Below are 16,735 nucleotides of genomic sequence, written 5' to 3' on the forward strand. Positions count from 1 at the left end.
CAATCTTAAACTAACATTGAGAATGGGCCACCAAGGAAAAATTGAAAATTGAGCTAACCACAACGATATACTGACCAGACTTTGGGAAGCATCCAACAGAGAAATATGTTTAACTTAATTACCTCCCTGTAATAGCCTCTTGGCACATCCTAATTTCACTGAAGTTATTTCAGAGTATTGTCATATTAAAAAAATACTTTGTTCCATAGCGATGGATGTGCCAGAATTATGCATTCTGGGACATCTTTAATGACTTTCCTCCCTGTCTTTTAGTAGGAGCTCACATGTCCATTACTTCACAAGTTTTTCAACAAGGTTGTAAATAAATGAAAAGCCCAAAAGATCAGATTCTGTGTGGAATTTAACCATGTCTTTCCCAAAAAATGTTTTTGTTTGTAACAACATATTTTGATATATAGTAGTACATGCTGTACATTTGAGTTAGATGATGGGGCAAATAGTAAACTTCTTTTGGCACACTAGCAAACTGAGTGTTCTGTGTTTTATTGTCAGTAAATGCTATGCCATTGCAGCGTGGCTACTTTTGACTTGAAAATAAGACTTTTCCCCTTTCCCTTCTTCTATTTCAGAACCTGTGTGGTGTCCTTATCTCCTTGTTCCACGGGCCTCATTAGCTTTAAAAGCATTTTTGCTGCACCAGCCATGGAATGATAAATATTCTCTAGATATTTTTCATGTGTAAGGCTTTATTGTAATTTTCTAGTAACTTTTATCTTTTATTATTAATATTGTCACTGCATATTCTTCAGCAGAAGGCTGCTGAATGGGTTCATTTAACTTTAGCAGTCATGAGAAAATCTAAATGGAGGGGTAGCACCTGCCTCTCTCCATTTCTGAAAAGAGCTCTTTTCTGTTTTAAGACAATAGCAATAGCTGAGTCCAGGGGAACTCAACCCCCAGTCCATGGGCCAGATCCAGTCTGTGCTGTGTTATCTGGCCCACAGGGCACCCCCTGGGTCCAGAAGTCTGGCAGGAGGGAGTGGTGCCACCGCTTTCCTGTTGCCAAATTTTCCACACCCACAGGGAGCCCTGGGTCCTGCATGCTGGATTGTGGAAAGGGGCAGCACTGGGGCCCAATTCTGGCAGGAGGGGGAGATGCTGAGCCCCCGCGGCCCAGTCCCAGCATGTGAGGCAGAGAGGAGGTGAAGTCAGGCCCCAGGGTCTGATCCTGGTGCATGGGGCTTGATCCAGCCAGTGGACCAGCCCCGCACCACTCATCTGTCTTGCAAGTCCAAAAGTTTGTGCTCCACTGGTCCAGTCAAAACTGGCTGTTTGCATCAAAAAGCAGGAGTAGGTTTCATTTGTAAGAACAGCTGATTGCAAAGTGGTTAGGGGTGGTTGCTGGAGAGTAGGTCAGTGTCCCAGTCCTTTGCTGCTTTAGTGGTCCAAAACTGTAAGAAGCATACAACCATCTTACAGATATTTAGATCTATTGTTTTTATATTGCAGTAGTCATGATGAAATCAATAGACAGTATGCTGGGCAGTATCCAGACCCATGGGAAGGTATATGCCTCAGAGCATTTGCCATCTAAGAACACAGTCAACATAAAAGAAAATACTATTACTGTATGCATTTTGTATTCATTATGTGCATTATCGGTGTGTCATAAACAAACAGAAATCCAGTAAGATCTTGGCGATGAGGAGGTGTAGAAGGTTACAGCGGTAAATAGGACCAAAATGGAAGCTGAACTCGCCAAAGATAAGCAAAAATGCTTGTGGTGAGAGGAAAGGAGAACAAGGAGTCACAACTGGGGAATTAGTGGTATGCAACAAATAAGAGAAGCTTTTTAAGGAGGAAAAGAGTGAGGTGGAGGCAAGAAGCAAGATAATAGATCCTTTTGCAGTGGCTCTTGTAGCCTATCAGGATTTGAAAGATGTGAGAAAAGTCAAGGCAGTAGAGAGAAGTAGCCATAATATGCAATAGATGCTGGTACTATGCCTGTGTTTTCAAGAGGGAGGTAAAAATTTTAGTTGCTTCAATTTATCATAGTGTAAATGGAGGTGCCTGAAGGGGCCTAGTTTTCTGAATTACTGATTGCTCTCCATCAATTATTCCACTCCCTTTCACCTCTCTCCCCTTAGACTCATTAATATTGAGATACCATAGACTGTTGCTTAAATTTGAAAATGCAGTATAGTAAGGAGAAGTGCAGGTTTCAGTGAACATAAAGTTGAGACTGTGACTAAGACTGATGATGCTGAGGGAAAGTGAAGACAGGTCATGAATTAGTTCTTTGAAACTAATATTTGACCAGGAAAAATAATGGATGGGCTTTTTTTTCTTCATTAACAAAGTAAAAATGTTCATAAGTTTGCTTCCTTTTCATGGCTTATGTCACATATTGCCAATACTCTTCTTTGACCTCATATGTTATAAGTTTAGTTAACATATGGGCATATATAAATGGATTGAATATTTATCAGTTAACTTTTATGGTTTTTATGCAGTGATTATCCAGAGAATGAAAATGTTAAGAAACTGATTCAAGAACAGTTAAATTCATTGTCCAAGTAAGAACCTTTTAAATAATGTTTTAATAGTGTCACTTTAAATGAGAGCACAACAGCAAAAACTGTAATGATTGTTTTTTTATTTAGCTGCCAATCTGAATGTGCATGTTTAAGTGCTTGAGTAACAGCAAATGACATTTTAATGTTTAATAGTCTGCTTTGTCTAATAAAAAAAATGAACCATAAAGTTCTTCCCAAGTGGGAGAACTTCCTTGAAATAAATTGTTTGATGTTAGCGTTACAGCCAGAATAATTTACTGTTTTAAATATTTAAGTGGGATGGAAACTACTATTGAATTTGTGATGTTTCCCTTCCGTGTCGCTGATGTTCCCGACAATGGTGGCTTTCAACAGGAGGTTCATTAATGCTGATTTGAATTAAAAGCATTTAATTGCAGTTAGCATCCGCAGTTTATTGAAAACCATTTTCACAACATGTCCATCCATTAGAATGCTGTACTGGGCCAAACATACACAGTGACTTACCTGTGTCTAGTAGTTTAGCAAACAATATCGGTGTGTTCATTTAAGCTATGAAATCTGCCATTGCATCTAGGAAACCAGATGCATTTTCCCTCCCTTCTCTCCTATAGATTTTCATTATACAGTACAATCTCATTCTATAACAAGCCTTTTAATAACACCTTCTTTTAATCATTATACAACAATTTTTTTTCATTATTATAATTGAGCAAATTGACTAACTCTGTGATAGCAAACACTGTCTTCCATAATGATTTTTTTCTCCCAGTCCCATGGTGGTTCGGTATGATAAGGTTTTATTATAATATGCAACGATGTGACATTCTAGATTATATTCACATAATTATATCATGCTTTAATCAGACCACAACTAGAATTACTGCAAACTCATATTACAGTTTCAAATACACCCTTGTGGTTGTTCACATGTATTGCATCTATAACTATTCCTGACCGTCCATCTGATTTAGCTTTTATTAAAAGAACTGATAAATAATGTAGGATGTTGTGCAGAATTTACAATGCTCTTGTAAATGTTTAGGTATTCTTCATGTTGTGAATAATTCCTGTTGTAGTTGCTGAATATTATTCAATAGATGCTTTTGTTCTGATCTATATGAGCTGAATTTCTGCTTTCCTTCTTTGAGAATGAAAAATGACTTGTTCCTCTTAGTAGGCAATATAGTAGATTGTATTTGTGTTCAAAATCCTGCCCAAATATTACAAATCAGTTGTGACGCTTTCTTTTTGCAGTGACATCAAGAAACTTTTGCTTGATCCTGAATTTACTGTCTTGCAAAGGTGCCTCCTGCTTTCAAGGTAACAGATTCTGACAAAAATCAAAAGTCTTTTCAAAATAAGGTCCTGATCCTATCAACACACATAAATGTGCTTTAAATAAGCAGGAATTCCCATTAAAGTTAATGAGACAACTGAAGTGAGTAGTTAAGCACATGTCTAAGTGTTTTCTAGGCTGAGGTTATTACTTTAATTAGTGAATTTTGCATTTGTAGTAAATTTTGGATTAGTGTGAAAAGGACCTTGACATGGTTGAATGAAATTACATTTTTTAAAGCTTTAAGGAACTGCCTGTGTTGAAATAGGAGTTATTTGTTCAGTGTTCTAATACCTGGTAAGTGCCTTACAGAAAGATGCATCTTTTCTGTACTTAACTACCTTTTAAATACATAACATTTATTATCTAACATATAAAATCAATCAGTGTTGTGGCTATCATGTGGTTCAGGAGTTCAAATTAATTTGTAGCTATGATGTATAATGGTATAATACTTCATTTTGATTTTTGACTTAGACTCTATGGTGATGAATCTGAACTGCATTTCTGGACCGTTGCTGCCCATTATTTGCATAATTTATACCAGGAAAAAGTGCAAACTGCAAAAACTACAGACACAATTATTCTTCCAGAAAAATTGGTCAATCCATTGGATATATGTTATGATATACTGTGTGAAAATTCCTATTTTCAGGTATTTTGAGGCATTTTTATATAATATTAATATGTGATTAAATCGAGAAAAAGGCTTTGAATTAATTATGAAGTTCTACTCTGAACTTAGCTTAGTCATAAGCTTAAAACACAGCGCTTCTACACATAAAATTACCATGGAGCAATAAGCTCTGGCACAGTGGCACAGTTTGCATCAGAGACAGCAGCTCCCAGGCTCAGCGTACACACGTGTCTGGGCCCGCAGCAGTTAGCACTGGGGTGGAACAGCCCCAGGCTGGCAGCAGGCCCAGGGAGGGGGTCAACCTCAGGCTCTGGGTTCCAGCGTCGGGTGGTGGAGGGGCTGGCTGAGGCATGAGGGAGGCAGCCCCTATGGGTGTAGCACCCTTGTGCCCCAGCCGGACCCAGTTACTATCTACATGTGTGTTGAGGTGGCATAAATTACTCTGCCATAGGATAGTACTTGTCCCAGACAGTACTACCCTACGAAGGAGCTAATTTACTGCAGCCTAATACAGGCACACATATAGACAGTGGCACTTTACTGCAGAGCTAATTAGTCAACTCCATGGTAAAATGCACATGTAGATGTATCCAGTGATATTAAAAGGTTGTGGGGTGTTGGTGGTTAAACATAATGTATTTTTGTAACTAGATTTATAGCGAATATGGATAAAGTTCCTATAAGACCACATAATATTTTTGGTACATTAGCAGTTCATATTATGGGAAAAGTTCTGTTTTATATGTTAGCAAGATTATTCAAAAGCTTGTATAAATATTTGTTCTTCTTTTTAGAAATTTCAGCTTGAAAGAGTAAATCTACAGGAAGTTAAAAGATCAACTTATGATCATACTAGGAAATGTGCTGACCAACTCCTCCTCCTTGGACAGGTTCGTAGGTGATTTTTTTTTTTCTTTTCATAGTACATCTCTCTCATTTCTATGGACTTTGCATGTTTCTAATCTTTCTCTATCTATTCGACATGGCATCAATCTTAAATGGGATGGGGATAATACTCTGATATTCATCCAAGACTCAGCTGGATATGTTGCTGGCATATTGTGTGTGTGGATCTAAGGAAGTTGAAATGTTGTGCAAGGTGTCCTCCAAAACAGAAGGCCCTTCAAGCCTCATTGTTCTGTTAGTTCCCTGCTGAATGTTTTTCCTATATTTATATCCAAGCAAGAGAATGCTACCTTTTGCAATATTTGCTCAGATAACTCGGTGTGTAGCTGAAATTATTTGCAGATAGGTTTACAATACCTTATGGCTTATGGCATCAGAGAGACTATCAGTTCTAAAGGCCTGAACCTTTGATCTTCATTGGTAACAAGGAGACTATATATCAACATTAGTATATTAACCTTATGTTGTCTAAAACCAGGTTTTACTTTGTATACATAAAATGCATATACAATAAGGACAAGTGCAAAGTTCCGCACTTAGGCCAGAACAGTCCCATGCATCAGTACAGATCGGGAACTGTCTGGCTCTGCAGAAAAGGATTTGGGGTTACAGTAGACAGTAAACTGAATATGAGTCAACTGTATGGCATTGTTGCGAAGAAGGCTAATAGCCTACTGGACTGCATTAGCAGGTGTGTTGCCAGCAGATCTGGAGTACTGTGTCCAGTTTTACCCTACCCTACTACAGAGAGGATGTGAGCAAAGTGGAAAGAGTCCAGTGGAGGGCATTGAAAATGTTTAGAGGGCTGAGGCATGTGACTGCTGAGCAAAGGCTGAGGGACCTGGGTTTATTTAGTCTGCAGAAGAGAAGACTATGGGGGGATTTAATAGCAGCCTTCAACTACCTGAAGGGTGTGTCCAAAGAGGATGGAACTAGACTGTTCTCAGTGGTAGCAGCTCGCAGAAACAAGGAGCAATGGTCTCAAGTTTTAGCAAGGGAAATTTAGATATTAGGAAAAACTTTCTCACTAGGAGGGTAGTAAAGCACTAGAACAGGTTACTCAGAGAGGTTGTGGACTCTCCATCCTTGGAGATATTTAAAACCCAGCTACACAGCTTTGCTTGGGATAATATAGATGGAGCTGATCCTGCTTTGAACAAGGGGTTGGACAAGATGACCTCCTGAGGTCCTTCCAACCTTAATTTTGTATGATTCTACGGATGCCATTCACTTATCTCTCTAGTTCTCTCCATCAGCTGCCATTTGGATAATTTTTAAGAAGTGTTATTTCAAATACTAAACTAACCCATGAAATCCTGGCAGTTTCTCTGCTTTTACAATCTTTATTTCCTGCCAACTTATTTTTAATACTTTTCTTTTCTGTTTTACTCTTGTGAGCAGACCACACAACCTGGGGAAATTACATACTCAATTTGCTGTTTCTTTTTAAGACCTTTTCAGGAAAGCGCTTAAGTATATGCTTTAATCCTGTTCTTGTTCAGGATACATGCTTAAGTGCTGTCTGAATAAGGGTGTTTTCCTGATTTGGGGCAGTAAATAGTAGGGGTGTGCCGACAGAAATGTTGGGGGCCAATACCGATAGCTGATATTTAAGGAGGCATATCAGCCGATACTGATCTGATTTCCAGTACAGCTGCCTCCAGCTGGTAAGTCCAGTGTAGTGGGAGGGGAGGGGTGAGGAAGGGGTGTAGAGTGGGGGCCAGATTAATGTGGTGAGGGAGGGGGCAGGGGCAGGCACTGCCCAGGCGGGGTGGAAAGGGGGCAGAACTGCAGCTGGGGGGCAGCTCCCACTGCTGCTTACACCCCAGGAGGGCACAGAGGGCCATGTCCCCCTGGATCTGTGCAGGACGGGCTGCAGCCAGGGCTGCGCAGGGCTCTTCCTGGCAGGGGCTGGGCTCAGAGTGGGCACTTGGAGCACTGGGAGGATGCTGCATCCCCCCCAAATGTTGCTGCCACTCACTCCCAGCACTGCCGCCACCCGGCACTGCTCCAGCTCAACGCCCCACCTCCACCCACATGCTGGGAAGAGCCAGGGCTGTGGCTGGCAGTGGCGGCGCTGGGAGCTGAGCTGTGGCGAAATCTGGGGTGGATGCAGCATCCTACCAGTGCTGCCAGCATCTGCTCTGAGCCCAGCATCCGCCGAGAAGAGCCCCGTGCAGCCCCTGCTGCAGCCCACCATGCCCTGCCCCGCACAGATCTGGGGGGCACATGGCCCCTCCCCTGCCCTCCTGGGGTGCAAGCAGTGGCAGGAGGCACCCCCCCCCCCACCAAAGCCGTAGCTCCACCTCCCCACCCCACTTGGCCAGTGCTTGCCCCTGCCCCCTCCTTCACTGCGGGGGCTATTGATCTGGCCCCTCCCCCCCATTCCCCTTCCCTTCTGCTCCGCTTCCACCGTAATGGCTGACCAGCTGGAGGCAGCTCTCAATGCTGCTGCCTCTGCTGCTCGCTGCCTGCACGTGCAGCATGGGCATCTATCGGCCAAATTATCGGCACCATCAGGCCAATATCCAATACAAAAAATTTTCTTTATAGCAGTACCGATCCGATACCAAACCGATGTATTGGTGCACCTCTTCTAATTAGTTAATAAACTGAAAAAAATACATATCTCCCTTCCCATTTCCTCCAATTTTTATTACAATAAGTGTTTGGGTGTTTAAGTGTTTTTAAAGAAGTAGGATCAAATGTTCAAACACAAGGCTGTATTTCAAGGTGGCAGTGCCCTGTTAAAGAAAATGTCATTTTATTTTTCCCCCAGACTGACAGAGCAGTACAACTTCTGTTAGAGACAAGTGCAGAAAATCCACATTATTACTGTGATTCACTGAAGGCCTGTTTGGTCACAACAGTCACTTCATCAGGTCCTTCTCAAAGCACTATTAAACTGGTAGCAACTAATATGATAGCAAATGGAAAGCTGGCAGGTAAGTATGTAAGCAAGTTTACTGATAGCTAATAAAGAGATGAATGCAATTAGACAAAAAGCATGTTTTTATAATAAACTTTTTAGGTTACTTGTTTCATAGGGTGTGCTATGACAGATGTTCATAAGGTATTAGTAGTAATTAGTAAGCACCTGGTAATAAAGACCAACTTGTTCTGCTGTTTTTATTAGAAACTATATTTCAGAAATTAACCTGCTTGCAATTTATTGCTTACGCTTAAGAAAGTTGGCATTTAATGCTCCATATTTTCCATATCCCTAATAATAATAATGTTTATAATTGAATATAGTTAAACATTTCAGCTTGGAAATGAAACTGTCTCTTTTTAGTTCATAATTTGTTTCAAATAAATTAATATACATACTTTTCTAGACTTTTACCTTAATGTCTATCTTATGCAGTTAAACAGGGATGTGTAGTAGGGGACTGATTTGGAATGCATAAAGACATGCAGCAATGTAACTTGTAGAAGTTATTAAAGAAGATTTTTTGTGGACACTTTATACTGATTTTTTACTATTTCATTTATTATTTAAGGCATAAGCTATGCGAGAAAAAATAAAGAATGCTTACAAAAATCAGCCTTATTTTGTATAGTGCTGTGGCATTTTCAAAGTGTGCCTATGGTCCAGTGAGCTCTCTAGCATTTTATATAGAACGAAGTAAAGCACAAGAGAAATGGCACCTTACGAAGCAGGGAAGGGGGCTAAGGAACTTGAATAGAACAAAGATTCAAGTTGTACAGGAAGCATGTAGAATGAACTAGGAACTTGTAGATACTCTTCTTCCAAAGTCAGGATGGGTTCTTTTGTTTGGGTTTGCTTGCACTTAAAAGAAACTTTTTCCTTAACGGAGACCCAAGTTTTATAACATCCACTTTTACTTTTCAGAGGGAGTGCAGTTGCTGTGTCTGATAGATAAAGCTGCTGACGCCTGTCGCTATTTGCAAACCTACGGTGAATGGAATCGTGCAGCTTGGCTTGCAAAAGTCAGTAATTTGTCAAGAGCTTGCTTTATTACATAAGTAGTTTATCTCAAAACATCTCTCTCTAAAGATCAGCGTGCATGTTAAAGTCTTACAAAGTTTAAGAGCATATAGGGTCTATTCAGAACTACCACTGTGAAAACCTCTTTCCAATGTATTAAGTTGTAACATCCCGATTCTAGATAAACCGTTTCTGGCCTGAGAGCCTCAGTGGGCCTCTGCATGAGTACAGAGGACCACCCGACCTGGAGCATATTACGTAATTGTAGTTTAAAATGGAAAAATATGACCGCTTTTCTAGTTATCAGTGAAAGACTTGTCAAGCCATTTAAAAAAATAATAATTCTGACTCCCTCTAAAAATTGGTTTTCCTTGAAAAACCATACATTCTTTTTTGATTCAGTGTGTGTCTACAGAATATGTCTACAGTGACAACAATCCATTTTGACATATGGGGAATGACTGGCTAGACTGCAGTAGTCCAGAGAAGGACCTGGGGGTTACGGTGGACCATAAGCTGAATATGAATCAACAGTGTGCTCTTGTTACAAAAAACGCCAACAGCATCCTGGGTTGTATTAACAGGAGTGTCACTTGCAAATCAAGGGAAGTGATTCTTCTACTCTATTCAGAACTGGTGATGTCTCAACCTGGTATACTGTGTGCAACTTTGAGCTCCGCACTTCAGGAAGGATGTGGACAGTTTGGAAATAGTCCAGTTCAGAGCAACAAAAATGATTAGGGGCCTGAGAGACAAGATTTATGAAGAAAGGCTGAAGGAGCTAGGGTTATTTAGCCTGGAGAATAGAAGACTGAATGGAGATTTGATAATAATCTTCAAATACCTGAAGGGTGATTCAACAACGGATGAAGATAGACTTTTCTCTGAGGCTGGGAGCAATGGCCTCAACCTGCAGCAGGGAAAATTCAGGTTGGCTGTTAGGAGGAACTTTCTGTGTGGGGTCAAGCATTGAAACGGGCTCCCTAGAGAAGCTGTGGAGTCTCCAACCTTATGAACTTTCAAAAACAGGTTAAACAGACACTTGGCTCATATGGTTTAGTCAGGGATGAACCTGCCTTGAGCAGGGAGATGGACTAGAAGGTCTTGTGATATCCCTTCCAGACCTACTTTTATTTCATCCTATGTCATATCCAAGCTAACTTAACTAGGTCATTCAGGTTCAACCAGCGGTAGCACAGACCTCAGCATGGATTACAAAGCCCACCCAGGAAACTGTGAGGACTTGGAATGTTAGCCTCTGCTGGGCTCTTTCCTGCTGTGAATCCCCTACTAGAGTTAACTAAATAACTACTTAAAAGCTAGCTTGGATGTTTCTACATGAACTGCAGTGAATACAGTGTAGACACACTGTATGGCTAAGCAGCTATAGAAAAAATAAGAATGATTTTATTACCTCTCTATATAGAACTAAATATGGGTGTCTTTTTGTCTATTATAAAGTAACAAAGATTTGCCAGAGGGGAACATATTAGATTTTTTCAAAATAAATCCATCTTTAAAAAAAAAATTGGTCATGTTTTCTTTAGTTTGTCAGGAAACTTTGTGATTTCTTCTCTTTTATTTCATGCCTTGCCTTTTCTGTTGAATTATCACCTGTTGGCATGATCATATTGAACTATTTGAGCAATCCCAGGGCTTGGATATTTGGCATCTTTTTCAGTTCTTTCTTTTCCTCGCTGTAATTGTTTTCGGGACAGATGCATTTCTTGATATTAGCAGGGCTAACTAGAAATACACAATATGAGTGAGAATCAACTGAATTTTTTAAATGAAATCAGACTTATGAAAATGTAAGAAACTTGTATGTGTGAACTGTTGACTTACAGAAATAGAGAATTCCTTGTCTCTTCCATCTCTTAAAGGTTCGTTTAAACGCAGAGGAGTGTGCTGATGTCTTGAAGCGCTGGGTGGATCACCTTTGCTCTCCACAAATCAACCAAAAATCAAAGGCCATCCTTGTCCTCTTGTCACTTGGATGCTTTACAAGAGTCGCAGAGATGCTTCACAGGTAGAGATGAACGAGCACCCTCTGTGCTCTGCTTTGTCCAGCGTTGTCAGTCAAACATTAAATTGGGAAATGTTCTTTTGCAATGAACTACTTGCACCATTTTCTGTTTAAACAATGTATTCTGTTTTCTTTAGTTAATAGTCACCTCAATAGTTTATCCTCCATTTCTGTGCGACTAAACTGAACCTTTTGTTGTAATTTCCAAAAAGCAGATAGGAGCTTTTAAAGATGTAAGCAACTGAGCAGCACTGACATTTTATAAAAATACTAGTTGTAAGTTATCCTTTCAAAAACTGCGCTGAAGATCAGCTCATTGAGTGCTGTTTAATTAGCCCAACAATTCAGATAAACCGTATCTAAGTTTCATGCTGCCAAATAGCCTGAAGTACTCCTAAGCTCTCCTGTCCTAACAAGTCTGTTTCTTCTCTTCACCAGCATGAGGTATTTTGATAGAGCTGCTTTATTTGTTGAAGCTTGTCTGAGGTATGATGCAATAGAAGTTAATGAAGATACAAATATCCTTTTGCTAACAGGTGCTTGGGTGGGTGGGTGGGTGTGTGTGTCCATGTGCTATATTAGATAGTATGTACAGGAGCAGGAACTTCATTTATATTCCTCAGTGTGTGCTGTAATTCTTGAGGGAGCAATAAGATATATAGATGAGCAGAAAGAAATCCTGCACGGTCAACAATACGGTGTTGTATTCCTGTGTTTTGTTAAATCCCATGCAAAACAAATATCAAATCAGTGGCGCTAGGAAGCAAAAGAGCAAGAGAGGAAAGTGCTTGCACACGTGTGTATGCGCATGCACACACACACACATGAATGATTGTTTGAAATCAGAGCTGTGAAGGATCAGATGATGGAGTATTGGTGTTGAGGGGATTTGGGCTTAAGTCGCTGGTTCTTGTGGTGGACATTTTGCGGTGTTTCAAATCCTACACAAAACCCTACAGTGTGTGCTGCCAAGAATTTTCTTTATGGAAGGGGTGAGTTTTGAGGTGTTAAGAACGATGCAACTTAAAAGATCAAACTGTATTGTGAGACAACTTAATAAAGCTACTGAGATCTTGCTTAGTCCAGTATACGCTTTTGCGAACCTGTTATCTGGGGATTTGTATCTATCATTTAGATTAGTTTAGAAATAAATGCATATTACTTATAAAATAAATGCAGCATGCTTAGTAATATTTTATAAAGCTTCTATTGACATGAATTTCAGATTATCTTGGCAACATTAATGACAAAGTCAATAGTGTTTCTTATAACTAATTTCACCAACATTGTTCTGTTGCCAATAGCTTTCAACCTAGATAAATATTAGAAAAATATTAATTATGGACTCCTATTGATATAAATAGACATTAGATGTGCATTTGTGTTCAACTGAATCTCCATAGACCCTTATCAATATTCTCCTATTTTTAATGTGTTGCTCTCAGACAATCTAAAATAATGGTGCCAACCAGCTAAGATCACTTAGAGAAGGATTTTTATTTTCACCTATGATCAGAAATATTTAACATAGAATGTGCTGTGGTATTCCAACATGACTACCAGCTATATTCATCATTTCCTATTTAGTAGGAGGTTGGCGTGAGGGAAGCCTGGCGTTGAGCTTTCTCTATCACTGCTCTCTACTCTTTTCCTTAATCCCTGTTTACATAAATTGATCCATGCGATATTTGCAGATTATGCCAGAAGCTTGAAGACACTGGGTTTTAAACATGGATCAATTCAGTTTGCCTCGAAAGCAGGAGCAGCTGGCAAAGATCTATTGAATGAGCTTGAACAACCTAAACAGGAAGTGACTAAAGGATGACAACTCTAAGCTAAATCACAAAAAAAAAAAAAAAAATTCTCATCAGACAGGGTGTTTTTGACACTTTCAAGACTGAGATTACATTGTATGAAAATAACTTCTTTGGGCCATGACACTAGGGGTCAAATATATGATGTGTTTCACTTGAGCAGCACTTTCTTTTGCAATGTATGGTGGCATTGTTATAGAGCTTGTCATTAAGTAGTTCTTATTTATCTCAAAGACATTTTTTAAATTATGTTTGTTTTGGGGAAGAAACACGGGAAGATTTAGAAAACAAATTGTAGGACTAAATGTTGCTGCTTTGACCATATAATTAACATTCCAAAATTCACTGGCAGATTTGAGGGACAACATTCTTTTTTTTTTGTTTCTTTTTTTCCAAAAGAGGCCTTTTATAAAAATGAAGATTTGTCTTTGCAATTTGTGCATATGATGCATTCCGTACTTTAAAAACAGCAAATATTTAAGGAATAAATTTGGATGGCAAACATGCATTACTTTTCTTGCCTTGAAAACTGTACACTTCCTAATTCCACAATTACATTTTGATAAGCCTGGAATATTGTCATTCCCATTGTTGGCTGTGAATAGTATCTTTGAAAGCTATAATTCTATGAAGCTCCTAAACAGTTTATAAAACATATCAAAACGTGTTCTTTCTACACTGTGTGTGTGGTTATGGATTCTGAGAGATCCTTACATTGTGTATTATTTTAAAACTGAATCCCTCTCCATGCCTTAAAGTCTAAATCCTGCCCTATATGGGTTGTTATGTGGGATCAAAAGAACAGAAAAAGATATTCTCATACAAGCAGAAGGAGAGAATCCCTTCAAAAGCATTCAAGAAGCTTTTAAAGTACTTGATATTGAACCATTTCTGCAGTTCTCTAGCTGTTGTGACTTAGCTTGTTGTTGACTGGGCTCCCAGCAGTGGTAGGTAACTACAGAAAGCATTATGTGCAACAGGGCATGGTCTATTATATCAGCCTCTGGTTTACTCTGCGGAAGGTTAGCAAGGTTGGCAGGACTCATGTAACTGAAGATGCCTAGGTGGAATTCATCCACAGCATGCTAGCTACTTATCTGACAGTGTTTTTTGCATTATTTCTTATGGCAGATATATCAATTTTCTTTTATACCTGCATTACGAACTTTTGTGTAACAGAAAATTATCTGCTGAAATATGATTTGCTTTGAATGTTAAGTTGCACTTATAAAATGAAGGGTAAGTGCACTGCAACTACTGTTGGCTAAAGAACCTGTAGTTTTTTGTAAAAATAAGTTACTGTAACTAACTAAAAAGTGATACTATAAAGATACTTTAAAGAAACATATCACTTAAATCATCAGTTGAGTTTCTAAAAGTAATAGAATATAGAGTTTCCATATGTCTGCATATTTAGTTGCATCTCTTAACTCCATAAAAGTTTTTAAGTCAAAGCCAAATTGGCATTTCTGATAACATTTCAAAAGGTTGGTATTTTCAGTACATGGTGGTTTTTATATAAATAGAAAATGTGAGTTTCATTTATATAAACAGGAAATTGAATGTTTTAAGTATAATGTATCTGATTTCTTCCTGCCACATGTTCCACATACCATATTGTACATTCCTTTCCATGTATTATAAACAAAGCTTATATAATTATGTTAGCTTGGAAAAATAAATATACAATCCAAATTGCCTTAGGCATTAACTTTTAAGCAACCAAGAGAGTTAGGTAAAATAAATATAACTAACTGTGGGTTAAATTCTGGCACCTTCACTCACATTGAGTAGTACATCACTCCTAAATTGCTTCTATTGTTTTCAATAGGACCATTCATAGGTTATAATACTACTCAGTATAAGAAACCACTTTGGAATCTGTCCCTAAACAAATCCTGGGAGGTTTTCGTCAGAAGGTCTCTGGAAAAAAAAATCTACGTATGCTTCACTGTACAGTTGGAATTTTAGATCTGGTTTAATGTGATTTTAAAAGAAAAGCAGTTATTGAAAATGCCTTCCATTTGCTGAATGTGTTTCTATGTGCTTTTCAGTGTGACGGTTGTACTTATTGCACAAGAATGTGGTGTTTTTATTTGTTTTGTTTTTTTTTCTCCTGTTACCGTTGTATGCAAACTCTGGATGGTGTAAAAATCATTGCAAAAATTTGTTTGGCTGTTAACATAGTCACAGTAATAAAAATAGACTTTGGAAACCACTTTGTTTTTGATTTAATGGAAAAATATTTCATCCACAGTACTGGGACCAAATGATGATATCTCATTGTTTTTACAGAAAGCCATCCCAAGTGGAATAACGCTCCGGGTGATTCTGGGCAGGGGCAATGGAGTTCAGCTTCATTCACATATAAGCTGCGTTGTTCATTTTATAGTAGATACATTCTGCTTTTGAATGGTATAATTTACCGACTTTGTCTCCTAATAAAAAAACAACTGTTGTGGTAGTTAAGGTTGCAGTCGTACATAATGTATTTCCATGCTTTTAAGCCAGTGATTCTCAGCCTTTTTAGACTCAAGGCATCCCTTGTTAGATCAAAGAGTCAGCTGTTAGCTTCACGCTTTTCTTGACTATAGAAAGGTAACAGGTCTTCAGTTGCAAAGAGCTCAGGAAGACAACAGGTCAGAATGCTGGTGGCAATGGATTTCTATTTGAAATCTCTGGGTTTCTTATGAATCGTATAGGTGTTTCCATCCGGTGCTAATATTGCACAGGACTCCATGGCACTCTTAAAAGCAGCACCCTGGTTGGAAATCACTATTTTAAGGATTTAGGGGGATGAGTTAAAAGGAGAGCCTTGTGAATCCTTTGGTCAATACAGTCTGAGGCTTTTCTTTCCCTCTTGAGCAGCTACTGGCAAACAGTATACACCCTGCCTTCCTCACACTTCTATTGTTTACACTAGTTCCGCAGTGACCTTGTGTTTTCATATCAATTATATGAATAAGTAAGACGCATCTGACTCATCCATTCCATGCAATGGAAAAGTTACTGTATCACTTCACTGACTTGGTCTCTTTCCTGCTCAGGTAACTTTCTGTTCACCTACAGGGACATTTGGTCTCATGCTTAGCTTGTTTCTGTCTCCTTGAGGCTAAGTACAGACAGTCAAAACCCCTGAGGCTGAATTAATTCAGTTTTTGCAGGTTAGTCTAAGCTGCACAGATTAAATTGAAATAGAAGTGAACAAACATTTACCTTCAATTCAGGAAATGCAGCCACATGCCTGCAGTGGCTCAGGCCAGAAGCTGGGCGGGTGCTACAAGATGGCTTTCTGGCATGTAGCCAGCATGGGCTGTGCGCTCACTTCCTATTCCTGCTTCCTCTAAGGTCTCTGGCATTTGCAGTCCAAAATCATAGCACCAGGACCCTGCAGGGTTGCTCATCACTTCTTCTTCCTGCTTCCAGGTGCCTATAGGATTTGTAGTTCACAGTTGCAGCCAGCAGTAAGTTTGAGCAGGGGGAAGGGGTATTTAAACCCTATCCCTGGCCCCAGACCTGAGCCAGGGTTTACCTAAGGGGGGCAA

The 16,735-nt window shown here is 39.2% G+C and overlaps 1 protein-coding gene across 1 annotated transcript in view; it reads left to right on the top strand.

Moving 5' to 3' along the window:
• WDR11 (WD repeat domain 11) overlaps positions 1 to 15,405 on the top strand; it is a gene marked incomplete at its 5' end in the record, with an annotated part of 90,301 nt that extends 74,896 nt beyond the window's left edge. Inside the window, 10 exons of the mRNA XM_006025133.2 lie at positions 591 to 699; positions 2,475 to 2,537; positions 3,774 to 3,839; positions 4,333 to 4,510; positions 5,287 to 5,382; positions 8,178 to 8,343; positions 9,255 to 9,352; positions 11,234 to 11,379; positions 11,815 to 11,894; positions 13,044 to 15,405. Coding sequence (XP_006025195.1) covers positions 591 to 699; positions 2,475 to 2,537; positions 3,774 to 3,839; positions 4,333 to 4,510; positions 5,287 to 5,382; positions 8,178 to 8,343; positions 9,255 to 9,352; positions 11,234 to 11,379; positions 11,815 to 11,894; positions 13,044 to 13,201 — 1,160 coding nt within the window. The remainder of the gene's footprint in view (positions 1 to 590; positions 700 to 2,474; positions 2,538 to 3,773; positions 3,840 to 4,332; positions 4,511 to 5,286; positions 5,383 to 8,177; positions 8,344 to 9,254; positions 9,353 to 11,233; positions 11,380 to 11,814; positions 11,895 to 13,043) is intronic.
• Positions 15,406 to 16,735: the final 1,330 nt, after the last annotated feature.

The sequence above is a fragment of the Alligator sinensis genome, unplaced genomic scaffold, assembly GCF_000455745.1.
Source record: "Alligator sinensis unplaced genomic scaffold, ASM45574v1 scaffold28_1, whole genome shotgun sequence".
Classification (NCBI taxonomy): Eukaryota; Metazoa; Chordata; order Crocodylia; family Alligatoridae; genus Alligator; species Alligator sinensis.